The sequence below is a fragment of the Perca fluviatilis genome, chromosome 3 (assembly GCF_010015445.1).
Source record: "Perca fluviatilis chromosome 3, GENO_Pfluv_1.0, whole genome shotgun sequence".
NCBI lineage: Eukaryota > Metazoa > Chordata > Actinopteri > Perciformes > Percidae > Perca > Perca fluviatilis.
Window position 1 is genome coordinate 5,937,382 of NC_053114.1, and position 20,749 is coordinate 5,958,130.

The 20,749-nt window shown below is 40.5% G+C and overlaps 1 protein-coding gene across 7 annotated transcripts in view; it reads left to right on the forward strand.

The window, feature by feature from the left end:
- The window catches only part of ano1a (anoctamin 1, calcium activated chloride channel a), a 103,865-nt gene that overhangs the window by 19,826 nt on the left and 63,290 nt on the right, over window positions 1-20,749 (forward strand). For all 7 annotated transcript variants that reach the window (XM_039795087.1, XM_039795081.1, XM_039795080.1 and 4 more), the window contains 2 exons: window positions 14,219-14,566; window positions 20,299-20,397. In XM_039795087.1, the coding sequence (XP_039651021.1) occupies window positions 14,219-14,566; window positions 20,299-20,397 (447 nt within the window). The remainder of the gene's footprint in view (window positions 1-14,218; window positions 14,567-20,298; window positions 20,398-20,749) is intronic.

The window sequence follows — 20,749 nt, forward strand, 5'->3', positions numbered from 1 at the left end:
GCTGTTAAGGCACATTTTAATTTAAACCTAGTGTCAGTGAGGGAAAAGTATTCATTAAAATTTTGTTGATACATACTGTAACCACAGTCCGTGCTGAAGCAACATTTACACACGTGTGTACCTGCTTACACAGCAATGTGGCAAACAATAAAATGATGATTTCCTTTTAGAAAACTTCATTTGATAGCAAATGTATCTTTAAAGGTACCCCGTGCAGTGTTTTAAGTATTTTATTAGCTAAAATCAATGTCTTCATTCATAAATATGTGCTCATTGGTGTAAAATGACCTCTCAATGATCTGACTTATCCTCGTAAGCAAAGAATTTCTTATCTGTATTTACATTGGAAGGGCAAGTCCAAGGAGGCTTCCATGTCGTTCCGCCATTTTGGAGAACTCTAATCGCTGAGAGGGACATAAAGCACTAGCCTACCTGTCTAGCTAATCCATAACGCGTTTTCGTTCCGAGCCAGCGTCACGTGTGAGATCATTGAGAGGCGCTCGTCACTGCCCCGGCAAATTTGAAAGCCTGCACTGCCCTTTAGTTCATAATGGAGGATCATACTTATGCCGAGCCACAGGAGAAGGAATCCTCGTCAACAAAAAAGCGAAAATTGGAAGACATGTTGTCATAGCTTCTTGGTACATAACTGCTACCGTAGTTGCAACACGCTTTTGAAAAAGCGAGGCGCTAGAGAGCACAGTTCGTTTGAATGCAAAATACAATTCCACCGCTAGATGGGAGAAATTCCTACACAGTGTACCTTTTTAAGTCTATCGGATCTGTGTTGTTCACTCTTGTCTCCTTGAGACTTTGGTGACTTACACAGAAGCATTTAATGAACTTTGATTGAGGAGATTTAGGATTTAACCGTACAGTTAACCACAATCTATTATTGTGTAGTGCCATTCCAATTCTGAAGGGTCTGTCTATTTCCAAAGAGCCATATAAACACTTACCTTTTTTTATTCTGCTCATGGAAACAGACACATTTTTTAATCCAACCATAAATTATTTGCTATATTACATTACATATCCATGATCGGGAAGGAGCTGGATGAAGACAAAAAATCTTATTTTACCAGCTCCTTGTTCATATGAGAAAATGAGCAGAAATAGATAACACTGTCGGGCAATTAACAGATCATTTTAGAGAGAAGAGCAAGTTAAAAAAAAATCCCCTTTTAGAATAACTCACCATAAACCAATTTTAAAAAATAACAATCTGGCAACTTCAAATTGTCTAATTTTTATTTTCATATACATTTTCTTGAACTGAAAGATATTGATACTACCCTTAAATCATTATCCATTCCAGTTTGAGACTTTGCTTTAAACTGTTTGTTTTTTTTGCGTACTGATGTTTAAAATAAAGTTTCCTTCCAGATCCTCATTTTCGAAAATAAAAAATACATCTCCTGCTGAAGCTGTCAAGTAGAGGATCATGCAAAGATATTAATGGCGCCATAACACAGGCACCACCAACACAGATACTCACCCTAATCCTGTTGTTCTGCAAGTTCAGTCTATCTCTCTCTGGAAAATAGGCTACGGTGTTTGTGAGGCCCCTGACCTTGTTTCCGCCTACAGTACCTTTTTGAAGGGATACGGATCCGGAACACTACTTTCCCTTATCATGTAGCAGCTTAGACCCTTTCAATCTCTAGAGACATACAATCATACTTGAACACAGGACAGGTTTAATGATGGAGTATGGCTGAATAGATCTCGTCCCCTCGCCTGTGCTCTAGGAGTGACATCATCTTACCTAAGTTTACCCCCTTGTCTTATCTTACCACAACATGGTGTTTTTAGAAATTCCACATCAGTGTTGCTCTGTGGCTCAGGTATATTGTGCACAGTTGAGTAGGGATGCACCAAATCCAGATTTTTGGGGTTTGGCCGAACACCGAATCCACTGGTTAAGATTCCGAATACAGAATCCTACTCCCATCCTCAGTCCATCAACACCGTAAACACATTATGAAGTAAACTACGTCCACAGCAGTGTATTTTTCATTTTATTTTATTTTAACTGTAAAAATTGTCTCTTTAACACAAGTTTTTATCTGTGACTGTCCTTCCTTTGCCGTACCTGAAGTTGCTGCATTTTGGCTGCTGTCTGTAGATTCCTTCATGCACAACTCGTATTCTTTCGGATGTTTCCTACGCAAATGTTTTAACAGCACCGATGTTGTGTATTGTTTAGGGTCCTTGCCACTGTGAGTCAAATCTGCATTGCAAATTGAACATGTAGATGGACTTGAATGGCCTTCTTTTGACTAAAAGTACTGCCGAACAACACTTTTTCTGCTCACAAGTTCCATTTTCACTTTCTCACAGCCTACTGCATTGAACGGTCCACCTACGTAAACACCTTTTAGAAAAAAATTCTAAGGTTTGGCAGAAACCGTACCCCGTCAAAAAGCCCAATATTTGGCCGAATCCGAACCCTAATCCTGGATTCGGTGCATCCCTACAGTAGAGTTCTGCATGTGCACCTGAAGAGCTAGGAACACACAAGCATGACTCAAAACACGCAAAGGTAAGTTCAAAAATAGAAAAGATTGATTCCAAACAGACAGGGGTCAATAACTAGAGAGAGAGAGAGAGAGAGAGAGAGAGAGAGGCAAACTAACCAGGCCTAAGAAGTCAAAACTGGGTGCAGTAACCAGGGTCAGGATAACGAGGAACAACACTGAAATGCAAATGCAACGCAAAAGACAATCTGGCAAAGGGCAGGTGAAAGGGGAAGCAGGTGAGCGAATGGGTGGAGCTGGTCAGGTGGGAGAATAGGCAAGAGCAGGGTTACTGGAGGACAGGAGAGAGTGACAATAGCTGTGTTCGAAACCGCTCTCGCATTCACTCACTCACTATTCCCTATATGGTGTTTAATTAAATAGTGAACTATATAGGGAATGACCAAACAAGATTTCGGACACTCACTGAAAACACATCGTTGCGTGACTTGCGTCAGGAGATGCGCCCGTTATTTGTGTGACGGAGGCGGGCGCGACCCAGCATCATGTAAACAAACTGAAACTAAAATACTTCTAATACGTCCCTGAAACAAACCCAGCACCCAGGAGGAAAGTAAAAGTTTGTGTGTATATGTTGCATGTTACATTTACGCTGTTAAGAAACGAAAGTCCGCTTCATTTTGGTATACGGCAGTGCTTGAAGTGGGGAAAAGAAAAGGTGCCGGTACTCTCTTTCAGAGATGGCAAAAGTACTCACTTCCCGTACTCAAGTAGAAGTACAGATATTTGTGTTAAAAAATACTCTGGTAAAGTAGAAGTACTGATTTAACTTCTTTACTCAAGTAAAAGTAACAAAGTACAGGCTTGGAAATTTACTTAAAAGTATAAAAGTAAAAGTAGCCTTGCGAATGAATACCATTTTTTATGAAAAGCTGCCTGGACCACACAAATCTAACTAGAGTGGTTGCTGAGAAACTTCAGTGGACTCTTTTTATGCCATTGCCTACATTTTAAATGGATGTCTGCCAATAGGCCTAAAACATGACATATATGATTATTGTGACCGAGTCTGGGACTCCAGGTTAATAAGATTCTGACTGAATAGCAATATATGTATTTAGTTGTGATTCTGTGAAAATTCACAGATCCAGTTTCTCTTTTTTAATCTTCCCCTTAACATTTAAAAGGAATCTACGTGTGTGTGTGTGTGTGTGTGTGTGTGTGTGTGTGTGTGTGTGTGTGTGTGTGTGTGTGTGTGTGTGTGTGTGTGTGTGTGTGTGTGTGTGTGTGTGTGTGTGTGTGTGTGTGTGTGTGTGTGTGTGTGTGTGTGTGTGTGTGTGTGTGTGTGTGTGTTCAAATATGGCTTCTGGAATGAAAGTAAAGAATTCAATATGAATTACTAAACAGACAACAAACAAACATCCATACTACTAGTGCTAACATTATCACCATCAAGCCACAATGCTTTGCCGCAAATGAATGCCGCCGAATCTGTCGAGTCGTTGCATTAAGTGCAACGTACAGTATATTCCCATCCAGTTATATTGAATCCGATATTGATGACGTGAAAAATAATAACGGTAACTCCAGTAAAATTATTTCAAAGTTGTTAGTTAGGACTAGATTAGGACTGTATTTAAAGCTGATTCTGGTTTCCAACTTTGGTGTGTCTGTTAAAACACGGACGGAGACAACCTCTCTCTTTTGATGCTTTAATAAGATCAAGCAACCTGCAACCTCGCTAACAGGTGAAGAACACAAACAACAAAATCACTAGCTAACTTACTTTAAGTTTGCAAGAACTATAGACCAATACAACAACAGGCTTAAATGAACTGACAACATAAGTTATACGACTTACAGTTATCAAGGACGCACACACACACACACACGATCTCAACTGATTTATCCTCTTTTCTCTCACTTTTTTCTCTGTGTGGCGCTCCGCTATTTTCCGACATGCACTAACAATCACTCCTGATAGACGACCTTTTGTACAAAACTAAAGTAACGAGCCAATTTTCTAAAATGTAAGGAGTAGAAAGTACCGATATTCTTGTTAAAATGTAAGGAGTAAAAGTAAAAAGTCACCACTAAAATAAATAGTAAAGTAAAAATATCAGAAAAATCTACTTGAGTACAGTAACGAAGTATTTGTACTTTGGTACTTCCCATCTCTGCTCTCTTTCCTCATCTCCGTTGCAATGTGGTCAAAATAAGGCGCATGTCTGTCGGAGTGCAGAACTCGGCCCATGTTCACTCCATTTAACTCCTGCAAAATTACATCCATTCGCATGTCTTTGAATGGACGCCCGTGCGTTTGAAAAAGCGAGGCGCTAGAGAGCGCTATTCGTTTGAATGCAAAATACAATTTCACCGGTAGATGGGAAAAATTCCTACACCATGTACATTTTAAGTCTATCGAATCCATATTGTTCACTCTTGACAAGAGCTTTGTTGTGTTTTGAGGACTGATAAAAATTCAGGAGCACACACAGTTGGGCCAAAACAGGCTCTACTTGTTACCTCTGACTTGAGATTATGTTTTATCACCGGGCGGCACACAGTTACCATGGCGCCGGAAACAAGTGATTGTTATGGAAAAACTCGGTAGCAGCTCGAATCATATTCCCATCAGGAAGAAGGTTCAGGAGACTTTGGTGACTTACACAGAAGCATTTAATGAACTTTGATTGAGGAGATTTAGGATTTAACCATACAGTTAACCACAATCTATTATTGTGTAGTGCCATCCCAATTCTGGAGGGTCTGTCTATTTCCAAAGAGCCATCTTCACACTTACCTTTTTTTATTCTGCTCATGGAAACAGACACATTTTTGAGTGCCGGTACTCTCCTCATCTCTGTCTTTGAATGGACGCCCATGCTTGCCAATTTTGTATGCAATTCGGAACACTCAAGATGTAGTTTCGTAGTTTCGCATAGATTGAACTTGCCTGCTCAGCTCATTGCGGGATGCCATCTCCGCTATGTCGGCTGCCTTAATGTGTGCTTTCGAATCTCTGTGGTCTTTCAATTTTTTGCGCAGTGACAGCTGTTGCTTCGCCTTGTCTCTGCCAAAGGCTTGAATTAAACATTCCCTCCATTCTCTTGACAGCTTCAGTCCCCTCTCTGTCTGGCCAGCAAGTGATGGGATACACGTTTTGCAGCCCAGTTTGTTATCTTTAAAAACGAGCTAGCTGTTCGTGGAGCAAAAAAATCATTTGGTCCCTTGACCAACAGTCAGGCCATCCATGTGTTTCGTTACTCACGTTATTGTTGACGTCGGTGTCATTGACTAAGGTAACGTTTAGGTTGGTAGCTGCACACTCCTCATTAGCGCTAGCTGTCCCGCTCACATCAACGTTAACGTTAGTTTGAAGCTCATGAGTCGTACCTGATGTTTCTGGTTGGACTTGGAGCTCTGTCGACGTGTCTGTCTCTGGCACACGCATTCTTTTAGTACCTTTTCTGAAGCCAGGCTAACATAACGACATACAAACTCAGGTTTTCAGCAGTGAAAAATCTTTTACGGTCAGGCCGCAGGCATCAGACAGCTTTTTCGAACTAGCGTCCATGGAGAAGCGAACTTCTGATAGGGTGGGCCGACTGCTTGCCTTTAAGTGATTCGTCAAGATCTGAGGTAAGTCATGTAGTGCCCTCTGGGTAGTGTAGTTTATGTAACGTTAGGGTTATTACCAATCTCTCTGACACTGACGTTTTCTCTGTCAGTGGTAGAGTACCGGCTACATGCGAGAAGTATCAGTACGCAAGAAAAAGTGCAGGTACGCTTAAGAGTAAAATGTAGAAGTACCGGCCCACTTCGAGCACTGGTATACGGGAGTAAAATGTAGGGTACATCGTATGTACACTCAAAATAGTAGTGCATTGTGGGTGTTTTATAGTAGACCGAGGAGAATTCGAACACCACTACAAAATGGCGAACACACTATATAGTGCACTATTTCCTTGATAGGGAACAGTTTTGAACACAGCTAATGACAACGTTTACATGCACATAATATTCCGTTTTTTGCCCTTATTCCGACAACGACGATATTCCGACTCAGCTATACATGGCTAATGAAAGTTAATAGTCCACTAATATTCCTATTTACATGTAGCCGTGCAAAATAGGATTTTTTCAAAAGGGTTCCAGCCAAAGAATTTCTAATATAGGAAGAAGTTCCACTCCCTCGTTACTTCCGGCTTCTGAACTGGTTGCAGTTCCACCAGAGTTCCATATAGGGGGCGCTCACAGGCCAGTGCAGAATGAAGGGGACTCTATGGAGCTATAGCCCTCAAAATCCACTTTTCTCAGGATACAATAAAATTTTTTGTCTAGTAATTTGAATGTTGCATTCGAAAGGGGAGGCAAAGAAAATACACACTGCTGGGTGTTAGATTTTTTTAAAGTCGCTTTTTTGTTCTAAAAAGCCTTTTAAAATGTCAATGACGTCATACACATATACAGCCAGAGATGCTGCTTTACGGCAAGCTCTGAGTCGCTTCCTTTGTTCTCTCGAGGCATCGACAACACAGCTGACAGGTTAGACTCTCCCTGTCAATATACGTGCTAGAAAGAGGTTTGCTAATGTTTTAAAGACCACGCCGAAATATTCACTCTGACATTCTGGCTCTGCTTCGGATGCCGTCAAGCGGGATCTCCGATCGTAATCAGTCCTTCACTGACCAATCAGCATTCATTAGCAGAACGCTAGCGTGTTATGGGCAACAACGACCCTGTAACAGCCCTGCAAACTGTTGGCTGGTTGGTTTGTGTACAACAACCATAGAGACGCACAGAGCTGACCACAAGCCGAAAACAGGCAAGAGGTCGTAAACGTTCACAAACTGCGGTAGAAACCCAGATTGAGACACATATTCCCAATGCGCTGTATACATGTCCAAAGAATGCCTCTAAAACCTGAATAATACCAGCATATCAAACATGTCTTAATCGGAAAATACTATATTTGGAAAAAGGTCTTATTCAGAATATCCAAACCGAATATGCTGTTTACATGACCTGTATCAAATTCGGGAATATTGTCATATTGGGAATAATAGTGGAATATTGGTGGGCATGTAAATGTACTCAATGAAAGGACAGACAGAATGATATAGTTTCCCAGGAAGGAGTTACACAGTGACATTTGTATATTTGCACAGTCTTCTGCTCTGGATAACACAGCAGTGATCAGGCCAACTCTAAAGCTTTTGCATGTGCTTTTAAATCAGCCAGTGTCAGGGGGAACACGAAGTGATTTGTTTTACAAAATATTAAAATGAAAAGGAGCTCTTTTTCTATTGAGCTTGAGCAGCAGTGAACAGACTGTGAAGAGAGCAGCACTTAAAGTGCCACTTGAGCTGAAGGCTATTCCTCCAGCTCAGCACCTTTCTTTAATCAGACCGCATTTTCACTGTCATTACAAGCAACACAAGAGAGCTCATTAATACTGGAGAACAAAGGTCTAGGAAATGAAACAAAACTAGACCGTGTTCATTAAACCTCACAGTACAAGTTGTTACGAGAGGACTTTCAGGAAGAGTATGGCTAGTTTTTTTTTATAAGGGTCAGAACTGATATGACATATGACACATGAGGGGGCGTGGTGTGTGACGCTGATTTAACCCGGCACAAGTGGCAGGTGGGAGAGATTTATTTAGAGATTCATTCAGGAAGAAAAAAAATGCAGGCCCTGAAAGCTCAACGTAATATTAATAATAATACATTTATTTTATATAGCGCTTTAAAAGGTATTGGGCGCCTGGATAGCTCACCTGGCGGAGCGCGCTCATTTAAAGAGGCTCAGTCCTCGGTCCAGCGGCCACGGGTTCAACTCCGACCTGCGGCCCTTTGCTGAATGTCATTCCCCCCTCTCTCTCCCCTTTCAAGTCGAAGCTGTACTGTCAGAAATAAAGGCCTAAAATGCCAAAAAATTTAAATAAATAAATAAATAAAGGCACTTTACAAGGTAAAAAAGAAAAGAAAAACAACAGCATGATCAGTATAAAAATATCAACACGCTGCAAACTAAAAAGAACACATGCAAATAGACACAACACATGCAAATGAAGAGACAAATTTACCAACTTGCGCAACATTTACAAAAGATCTTCACTGATTACAAAGAAAAAAGAAATATGAGCATGACAATACATAAATTGGTGTCTTGGGAAAATACAATAATTCAGATCAATCAGCTGTAACCATAACAAAAAATTATAATATAAAAAATAATAAAAGAATAATAAATCATGATCTTGGGATGACAGCACAACGCATTGTATAAGTGGGACTAAATAATAATTCCGTCCTGAATTGGTCCAAACAGGAAAGCAGCACAATTTATTGTAATATGTGGTCAAGACACTAATCATGTGGTAGGAATAAGGCTTAGGGGAAGTTTTGGTCCCAAATGTAATCCATAATGAATGCTGCTTCCTCTTTTCCTCTAGTGGGAAGAAGTATTTTAAAGGGTCGGTTTCTCACTTACCTCTTGTGGTATTTAGCTTTGGAAATACTTTCTGCCTAATAAACAGTCACTGTGAGAATTATCCAGAGATACAAGTTGTATCTCTGGATACAGTTATTTTGTGATTTGGGTGAACCGACCCTTGAAGTTACCATTTTCCTCCTGTCTATCTGTCATTTGAAGCCTTCAACGTGCAAAAATGTGTTCCAGCTGCTACATACTTGCTTACTGCTGCTGTGAAACATATTATTGACTTAAAAAAAACTGCTGGGTTGTCTCTGCCTTGAGCTTATTATTGCTCAGAAATGTGTGTTTGTGTGGGTGGCTGTGTGCATGTGGAAGCCCAGAGGAGAGGAGAACCTCATTTCCCGGTGGCTTAGTGAGAAAAGAGTTCCTATTGGTGAGTGATGCATACACCACCACATCCTCATGTGCCCTCTGAGAAGCCACCTCTGACCCTCACAGCTATGACTACTTCCTGTTGAGAGAGAACTGAAGGTGTGTGTGTGTGTGTGTGTGTGGTGGGGATGAGGAAGGGGGCTATATACAGTAATCTATAATATAAACACACATTCACACGCACCAGCAACACATGATACTTGTTATCACACACACACACACACACACACACACACAAACTGTTCTGTACCGTGGGTTGGTGGCTGTAAAGAAGAAAAGCTGTTCATTTCAGTACTAGTTTCAGTATTAGTTTTCTCTTTCATTGTTGAGCCAAGACCATGAAGGCAATTCACCTTCATTCAGCCTTCATTCATGACTCTTTTATTGACAGCACGCTGTCTGATCTACAACATGTATTGCCATGTGATTGTCTCTCTGTCTTCATGTAAACATCAGTGTTGGCTATCAGCTGCTTTTAATGCTGTCAACAATTCCTTCATAGTATGTGATGTCTTCAGTCTCCCATATCTCTCTCATCGTCTCTCTCACACTAATATGTCGATATTATATCGATATCGTGATATGAGACTAGATATCGTCTTAGATTTTGGATATCTTAATATTGTATTATGGCGTAAGTGTTGTCTTTTCCTGGTTTTAAAGGCTGCATTACAGTAAAGTGATGTCCTTTTCTGAACTTACCAGACTGTTGTAACTGTTCTATGATTTGCCTTTACCTACTTAGTCATTATAGCCACATTACTGATGATTATTTATCAAAAATCTCATTGTGTAAATATTTTGTGAAAGCACCAATAGTCAACACTACAATATTGTTGCGGTATCGATATCGAGGTATTTGGTAAAAAATATCGTGATCTTTGATTTTCTCCATATCGCCCAGCCCTAGTCACTTTATAAGGTACACCTGTGTAGCACTGGGGCTAGTCTGGATCAATGGAATTACATAAAAAAGACTGACATCGGTCAGGACAAAGCCTGACCGATTGTGATTGGTTTAAAGAAACAGAGTGTCTTATTTGCACCCCCGGTACGAATAGCCTCGGCCACACAGCTGAGCTATTCACACCATGTGACGTAACAACAAAAACACGTTGATCGCGTGCACCGAAATCATGGCGAACGTTCATCTTCCATGACCGCAGAAACTGGCATATTAGGAAAGTTTTGTCTCTAAAGTTTATAACAATTGAATTTCTAGTGGAAAATGGATACTACAGTTGCGCTTTCTGTCTTCAGTGAAAGCATACAACAGTTAGTTTGTTAGTTAGTACCTATTTTTTGTATACAGCATGGTTACCTAGCAACCGAGGCTTGAAGACACCAAGTGGTAAACAGTTGTACAGCATTCTGTAAGAACTGCTAGGTGAGTGGTTAGAACACTGAGCTTTGGTCTGGGAGTTTGGATTTCAATTCCCCGGTGAGGTGATTTTGGATTAGATCATTTGCATGCAATTGCGCAAGTCAGTGAACGTGAATTTTTTTTTGCAGGGTGGTAGGGGAAGACTCATGAATATGCCTGCTCTGGTTGGGTTGGTTAGGTTTAGGCAACAGGGGTGGGATTGGTTATGGTTAGGGTAAGAATGTCAGGGCGATAATATTCCAAAAAGGTGTAATACGTGAGTAGTATGGATAATTGTGTGTAAATATATGCCAAGGTACTGTAAATGCACAGGGGTGCAAATAGCATACATTGATATTTGTACCATACGGGGTATTAATAGAACACATTGCTGTGTGCACCGGCGGGTTACGAATAGCATTAATTTCTAATTGCACCAGGGTACGAATAGCATACACTGCTAATTGTACCAGGGGTGCAAATAGCCTCACCCTTAAAGAAATGTCAATAAACCCATCCCAGAATGCTGTGTGGATGTGGAAGCCAGACAGCTGTGGTCCCCTATTGGTTCTGCACTCTTGTTGGCTTTAAAAGATGAACTTTGCTCTGAACTTTGGGGCGGATATATCCCCTGGACGATGTGTCCTACTGACTGTGGTGATCCCCTGACTGACTAGCATCACCAACAGGTTGATATTTGTGGATCACAGTGAAATATTGGATAGATTGCCAGGAAGTTTGGAACAGACAATCGTGTTCCCACCAGGATAAATTATTATTATTCCTTAACTTTCCATTAAAGCCATCATCCGTTAAAAACATGAATTTGTCCAACACTTTGGTTCATGACCAAATAAAAATGTAGTTTGAGCACAAACTAGCACGTCAACAAATCTTAGCATGCTAACATGCTAAACTAAGATAAAGAACATGGCAAACATGGCTTCCAAAACATCATCTCTATTTCTGTATTTACTTTCTCATAACTGCTTAAACAAACAAACAAACAAACAAACAAACAAACAAACTTTAGACCTCAACTTGTATCTATCTTTTAATTTGATTTATTTTACAATGGAGGTGCTAGCATGGCTTGAAGCTAATTTTACGAAATTATATGGAAGACGATCTGTAGCACATATTTTTATTTTTAGAATTAAGTGTTTGTACAAGCCCACAGTTGTTTATACTCTATTTTAATGTCTATGTTCTATTTTCCCGCTAATTTTCTTTTAACATGAAATTATATGGAAGATTATCTGTAGCACATATTTTATTTTTAGAATTAAGTGTTTGTACAAGCCCACAGTTGTTTATACTCTATTTTAATGTCTATGTTCTATTTTCCCATCCACAGTGACACAATTTCCACCCAGGCGTCGTACATTCTCATGTAATGTAATCAAAACAAAGATTTATCTGTTAGTTTATACAGTGTGATAAACAGCTAGCCTTTTGTACTTATGTCAACTTGCCGGGGGTCAGTGGAACTAGCTAAGGATCTGAGTGTGTGTGACAGATGTGTGGGTTGGGGTTCTGTCAGATGGCCTGCAGAAAGTGTGTTCCTAAAATCTCAGCGAACGCAGACACACACACACACACACACACACACACACACACACACACACACACACACAGGGTTACAAGTACAAATACCCTAGAGTTTAATTCATCATGCAGGATACTACACTTCAGCTCTAATCGGACGGATATGACTTTTTTCTTTAGAATTACATGAGATCAGATCAGAAAATCAGTCATGAAAATAAAAATGCAACAAAATGATCCCAAAGATGTCATTTTTGGTAGTTCTTATCACGCTGATGTTTGTTCAAGTGTTCATTTTTCTGATGTTTGTTTTTTATTAGTTTCATTTTATTAATTTGATGCTTTAAAAACTGGGTGAAACGTCATGATTGACAGCTGGACAGGATGGAGACTCGTGATTGGTCTGGCGGGTGTAAGGGGTGGGACTTTGTTACCCCGGCTCCACCGCCTGATCACTACTACGCACACTCTGGCTCCAAAATGACAAGATGGTTGCGCCTGAATACACGGGATATTTTGGCTTCACTTTTGTACAATGGGAGGAAGTGGAGACATCTTTTTTTGTGATTTGCCTGAGTTCATCTAAAGGGGACTATTTTCAGCGGCAGATTAATACACATTTGGTGATTTAGTATCTGTGTCCGTTGTAGGGGTGTGAATCTTCACTGGTCGATTACGATTATCCTGTCAACGATTACATTTGAATCGATTTGAACAAGTTACCTCAGTAGGCAATAATCGATTATGGTCTGTCACTGCAGCGATGCAGAATCGTCCACATCCGCATCGATGCAATAATTAATTTCAACGCCCCTTGGTCATTGTAATTAAGGCCTCATTGATGGGTTCCTAATAGTTTATGGACAGCAATGGCTCTCTATGGCACAGAGGATTAAGATATGTTAGTGTTGCACACTAAGGGCATGTGTTTATACTACAAAATTAAATCTTCAACTACCTGGTTTACAGTATGGTTTTTCTTAGTCAAAATGCAAAGTATGAGGTGACATTTGTGCAGAGATACTAACATGTACAGTATAGGGCTTTATAATCCACAGCGATATGAACACAACAAGACCTTTCATTTAATGCAGTTGGGGATTGCAAATCATAAATAGACAGCACAAGATGCGTATCACTTTGTAGACACTACTGGCCAAGTAAGTTTAATATTTCATGAAATAGTCAACTACATGGTTCAGCTGGAGAAGCACGTGTTTGTTGTATGTTGTGTATGATGGGCACTATGTTATCTACTGGCCTTCTCCTCTGAATATCTTTGGGGACAGTAAGTGGTTTTACGTTGCAGTGTGAAAGTGTATGGTGCCCAGGAGTGCATAAGTGAACCAGAAGCTAAATATACTGCAGAGAATGAAAAGCAAAAACCCCTTTTAAATTGTAAATATGAGTTTGTATCTGCCAGAGCAAATCAATGGGTCCTAGGCTAACATCTCACCACATACATATAAGTACTGCAGAGATCGTTGAGCTTTTAGTATTTTGTATGTATTTGATAAATTGAGTTACAAGTTACTTTACAGATTTAAATTATGAATAGAAAATATCAACAAATGAGAGATGATATATTATTATAATAGATAAATCAAGTAGCCCTACCTTTACCAGCTGCAACATTAAAACCATATGTACGTTAGTCTATGAAATTATGGATTATGATCCAAGAATATGACATAAATTATTGGGAAATGCGCCATTCTGCATAATGAGTACTTTTGGTACTTTAAGTATGTTTTGATGCTAATACTTTTTGTACTTGAGAAAAGGTTTGAATGCAGGACATTAATATTTCTATGCTGTGGTATTACTTCTTTTACTTGAGTAAATGATCGGAGTACTTCTTCCACCCCTGCTTATTTTTAAGAAGTAATGAATGTTTCTATACATATACAGTAATCTATGATATTTTGTCTCTTTGTTTCTTGCTTCTAGCCAATGAAAAATCGTTATGCGGATGATGGCTCACCTCTGTATCCACGGCAAGGCCCTTACTTCTCTGATGGGCAGCGGCGGGTGGACTACGTGCTCACCTACCACATCCAGAAGCCCAACAGCATCCGGCGCCAGTCCTCCAGGTTTGGCGACAACAACTTCATCCGGCGGCTTTGGCGCAGCCTGAACATTAGAAGCCGAGGCGCTGAGGCGCAGCCAAAGGAAGACCCGGAGATCGCCGCCCAGGAGCAACGGACTGACTATCATGAGGATGACAAGCGCTTTAGGCGGGAGGAGTTTGAGGAAAACATCCGAGAGACGGGGCTGGAGCTGGAAATGGACGAAAGGGTGAGAGCTGAATGTGATGTGGTATTTTGACGATTTACCTTTTAGGTATTGTTGCTACGCCTTTCAAGCTGAAGAGCGATGTGACAGTTACCGAGGCTTCGTATCGCTTTCTCATCAAAAGCCAACTCCTTTTATGCCTTCCCCTCGATAACCCCCGCGTCTACTATGCCCTCTTCTGCCGTACAGCAACACCAGTTACCGTCAGCGGAGCGGATGTTTTGGTCTATATTAAAAGGAGTTATTTCAGATACTTCCCTGTCTGTTGTTTACGTTTTTTTTATTTGGCTGTTCACATTACCTTTTTAAAATGAGGCCTATATCAGATTCCAGTGTGAACTGTTTGCGGTTTTGAAATGACATCCGATGCAGCACGCTGTTGCACTAAAGTTAGGGAGGTTATGGACGAAGTAAGCATTTTCACTTTAATTTCAAAATGTTTGTGTAATGGCAGCCATAACATTAATGAGCTGGTGCTGAGGAGGAGAAGAATGAAGAGAAAGAGAGACAAATTGGCTATTTTGGCCTTTTGCGGGATTATGGCTGCAAATTGACTACAGAGGTCTTTGTAACCGGACGACCGATTTGCACGTCAGGAGCGCTACGGGCCTCCATCAGAGTTTCCTCCGGCTTCGCCCTCGCACGCGCTCACATGCTCCACCTCCCCGACGGTGCGTGCGAGACGGCCCTCAATTTCATTGCGCCACGGGGCCCTCTAACTCACGCGCGCGCGTTAAACTCCTTTGGCCATGTTTCAAGACAGGTCGGGTGGGCTGCCGACATCGCCTTTTTAAGTCAGCCGATTCCTGCCCTGGCGACGCAACGCGGTTGGGGCACACTGAGGACAGTCCGCCCCGGTTGACAGCTGCACCGGGAGCAGGGGGCCCCGCAGCGAAGGGCTGTGTTAGCGAGGTTATTGGGTTATTGAGGTAAAAGTCGCATCAAATCTGCCTTGGTTGTTCACACTGCGGCCGCATTGAAAAAAATCGGATCCGGATATGATTCAAGATCCACATATGGAAGTGGCCTGAATCTGATTTAAAAAAATCAGATCTAGTCTAGATTTAAGTGTTCACACTCCTTCTGAAGAAGTCTGACCTGGTCACTTGACCCCAAAAAACACTTTTGCCTGCTGTCTGAATGTAGCCTATGGGAAAAAGTATTTTTGTGCCAGAGGGCATCACATGACAGGCCGGGAGTTTCAATTCCACTTTTTCGGCCGCTATGTTCAATTTTCTTTAAAGTAGGGCTGTCAGCATTAACTGCGTTAATCGCGTTGCGATTAAGGGCCGAGCATAAAGCGAGCAAAAAGAGAGAGAGAGACTGCTGTCCGGAGGATAATCAGTTGAGATGGTGTGTGTGCGTCCTTGAGAACTGTAAGTCGTATAACTTATGTTGTCAGTTCATTTAAGCCTGTTGTATTATTGGTCTATAGTCCCTGCACAGCTAAAGTAGGTTAGCTAGTGATTTAGTTGTTTGTGTTCTTCACCTGTTAGCTAGCGCTAGGTTTCACGTTGCTTGTAAAGCATCAAAAGAGAGAAGTTGTCTCTGTCCGTGTTTTACAGACACACCTGGGGGGGAGGGGGGAGCGGAAGTTAAGTTTGAAACCAGCATCAGCTTTAAATACGGTCCTAATCTAGTCCTCACTAACAAGTTTCAAATAATTTCACTGGAGTTACCGTTATTATTTTTCACGGATCAATACCGAATTCAATCTATTTGGATGGGAATATACACGTGGGCTACGTTGTAACTGTAAGCCCACTACAAGACGAATCAGATTCGCGCGAATTCTGCATTCATTTGCCGGCAAATCATTGCAGCTTGAGGCGTGTAACGTTAGCACTAGTAGTATGGACGGCGACATGATTGAAAATGAAGAAAACAGAGATCCCAGAGATTAGGCAGACAAGCAGCAAGACATTCCCAATCATCCCTGGCCTTATCTGAGAGAGATGTTTGAGATAGGCTAGGAGGCATCAAGTATGACTCCTGGCCAATGTGCTGTGTAACTCTAAAAGTATGGGGAACTTCTTAATTAATCTATGTTTAGTAATTCATATTGTATATATGTAGATTCCTTTAAATGTTAAGGGGACAATTAAAAAAGAGAAACTGGATCTGTGAATTCTCACAGAATCACAATTGAATTCATATCTTGCTACTCAGTCAGAATCTTATTAAGCTGGAGTCCCAGTCTCTGTCACACTAATCATATATGTGATGTTTGGCAGACATCCATTTAAAATGTAGACATTGGCATATAAAGAGCCTGGTTTTTATGTCCACTGAAGTTTCTCATCTTGCACTCTAGTAACATGTGTGGTCCAGGTAGCTTTGCATAAAAAGTGGTTGTCATTCGCAAGGCTACTTTTATACTTTAAGTACATTTCAAAGCCTGTACTTTGTTACTTTTACTTAAGTAAAGAAGTTAAATCAGTACTTCTACTTTTACCAGAGTATTTTTTAACACAAGTATCTGTACTTCTACTTAAGTACGGGAAGTGAGTACTTTTGCCATCTCTGGTTAATGCTGTGCTCATTGTCCTTGGAAGCAATGTCCTAGGTTACTACTGTAGGTGGTAAGCTAGTTAGCCGGACTTATGTTATAGTTTTGTGTGTTTTTGGTTGAAATGTTGACCTTTTTAGCTAATCAAGACAGACCACTCTACAAACTCTTTAAATATTGAGTACCACTCTTAACACGGCCCCATGCACACCACTTTGGGTGGATAACACAAAAGCTCGACAGACCCCCTGTGCCTAGTTATGGTTGCTAACCTATGATCCTCTGTTTGGGGAGGGATTAAGCAAGGAATTATTTGTATCCTTTACATTTATGCTCATAGTTAACAGGGAAAGAATGGTTAAGAGAAAGCAGGTATAACATCCAGTAGCTCCCAAGGCTGATTCATGTGACTGATAGTGGAGAACCTGACAGGACCGAGTGGATGTCCTGGGAATTTGAATGTGTGTGTGAGAGATTTGAATCCCATTTCCATTTATCTTTGTCCCCTGTCTTGATACCTTTTGAGTTCAAATCTATTACCTTTTAAATTCAGCTGGACAAGCAGGAAAACTCAATACACTGATAATAGCAGAGTGATATATTGATCTGTTTAACAGCTGAATTTAAAAGGTAATAGTGTTGAACTCAAAAGGTATCAAGACAGAGGACAAAGATACATGGAAATGGGATTCAAATCTGCAGGGTTAATCCCGACAGCTAGCTATCTGTCCAGTCTGAGTTTTTGTTGCCCGACTAAAACAAGTTTGAACGGACACGTTCTACCAAAACAAGTTCCTTCCCGAGGCTATTTTGCAGAGGCAACGCTGCTCTGTTCAGCGCTTAGCACCGCCCGAGATGATTGTGATTGGTTTAAACAAATGGCAATAAACCAGAGCACGTTTTTCTCCCATCCCGGAATTCTGTGTGGTCTAGCCAGACCCTTCTCCACAGCGCTGTGGAGGAAGGTCTGGCAATGTGAGACTAGCGCTCCACTAACTTGAATGTGGAATAAATTATTTAATCATGCAGCTCTTCTAGACTTTCCAAATGTTATCAGACAGAACGGATCAAATTGGGCCAATGGGCATCACGTGATGGGCCCAGAGTTACAATCTCCCTGTTTGGCACACTATGTTCAATTTGCTGCAAAGACCGGGACACAGTTACACATATTGAGTACAATTGTGAGAAAAATCAAACAAATCAAATTTGCAATGGATTCCAGTGCATATCAAATGTGTCCTTTTTATTGGCATTCAAATAAAAGTGAATGAGGCAGATTCTGTTATCTTTTTGCCTTTCGAGCTGCAAATGAAAGGCACAATTTAGGCAATTAAGTTGATCTGTTTAATAACCTCCTAAGTGGATGTTTTCATTTGAACAATTGACAGTAATAAAATAAACGTCAAATAGGTTTAGATTTTAGAACGGACAGGTCTAAATTGGATCTGTTGACACTCAGATCAATTTCATTTTAGTCAATCCATCTTTGAATGGACTCCAGAGCATTACTGTGACGGTTGTTTTTTTATATCTTATCTCATCTAAACGTGGATGTTGGTTAGGCTACATTCCTTTGAACTCTTCTGTCACTGGTATGGATGTGCTACGTGAGTGGACCCATGAACACAAGGAGATTTGTTTTCATTACAGTAATAGAGAACCACAAATGGGGATAAATTGACTGTACACACAGTGAATCACCATTAAAAACTGAATGAGCAAACCTATGACATAACTTGATTTTAATAAGCTCTGAAAAAGGCTTTTCGCAGCTTACGGTGTCATATGATGTCACTCTAAATTACTTAAAATGTATGGGCAAACTTTGAAGACACTCTACTATGGACGCCTATGGAGTACAATTATTATTTTCTTTTACGTATCAGTACAGCTTGGTGTGTCTACTCATGGAGTCTGACTTAATGTCCCGCCCACAACACCATCTGACTATCTTTTACTCTTTCGTGTTGAACATTTCTAATTTATTAAATCAACGTTTCTAATTTATTAAAGCAACTCTATGTAACTTTTACCGCTTCGGTCCCCCTACAGGTTGTCTCATTGGAACTACAGCTCGCGCTAAAAGTTACATAGTGTTGCTTTAAATCATTACTTTAAGCATTTAAACAAGGTTTTGTGTTTGAGTTTGTAACATTCCAAAATCTTAATTTTCACTTAAAGATTTTCATTTTCACTGTATATGCATGTATATCTCTTCCAAATATCGGTAATCGGTTTCAATCGGCGTTCCATACAGATGCTAAAGGGTGTTTTTTGCACTGCTATTTGACCAAGCGTCAGTATTTGATGAGTTGGGAGTGACAGGTTGGTAATAACAACCCAGCCCAACTAATGACTAATGATTGAAGAACATTTTAAACATGTGATGACATGCACCTATACCAATTATATTTCTAATTACCATAGGGTTGGGTGTCATCTGTTTTTTTCCCCGATACCGTGCTGAAACTATACTTGCTTAGGATCATTTGTTAGTCTGTTTATTGAAGAAAAGTCAAATGGAGATAAATTGACTGTACACACAGTGAATCACCATTAAAAACTGAATGAGCAAACCTATGACATAACTTGATTTTAATAAGCTCTGAAAAAGGCTTTTCTCAGCTCACGGTGTCATATGATGTCACTCTAAATTACTTAAAATGTATGGGCAAACTTTGAAGACACTCTACTAACTTTGTAATTACCATAGGGTTGGGTGTCATCTGTTTTTTTTTTTCCCGATACGGTGCTGAAACTATACTTGCTTAGGATCAGTATACAGAAAAAAAAAAAACATTTGAATTTGATATTGAAGTAAATCTGGTAAATCTCTGTGATGTATAGCTTACAGTTAGTCAGCTAGCTTGAATTGGTTATGTATTTCTGTATCCAGACAGGTCAGTGTGCCAAGCTGGAGGGTGTGAAGTGAGTCTGGCAGTGTGTGAGTGGTTTTACATAACAGCAGAGGCTGCAGAGACAATCCCATATGCAGCAATAAAGATGTGTGTTTGTGCTGAAATTGTTGCAGAAGATTTTCCTGACAATCGGCTAGACAGTGCATCTCACAGAAGAGCAACATGCTGTTCTGTCTACTGCTCCCTTATGGCAACCAAATAAGTTTATATATCATCATTTTGAAAAAGTCATAAACTGTCTCATGTTTCTGCAGTGAGTACATAGAGAATAGGGATTAAATATCCAAACCTTGTATGTATTTCAGACCAATATCCCTGGAATCGGCTTCATGAAGGTCCATGCTCCTTGGAACGTTCTGTGTCGGGAGGCTGAGTTTATGAAGCTCAAGATGCCAACAAAGAAGGTACTCCACCCACCAGTAAATTGTCCCTTTTGTGAAATGCATATTTACCGTAGCTTTTTCTTGTCCTGAGGCTGATTGGACTGGCTCTCAGCGCTGCATTGCTGAGTGGGGACAAGTATGAAGATGAATGTTTCCTGTTCATCTGTCTTTGCATTCATGTAGCATTATAACACCACAGTGGGGCCAATTTGTGGTTGCAGTTCTCCCAAGTCTTGTAATGAGATGTTGATAGAAATCCAATGGGAATAAATAATGCATGAATAACCATCAGACATTTGTTAAGTGCCATACTGCACAATTCCGTCGTATTTACAAGGGGAGAATGTGCAACAAAAACCTCACTGCAATCTAC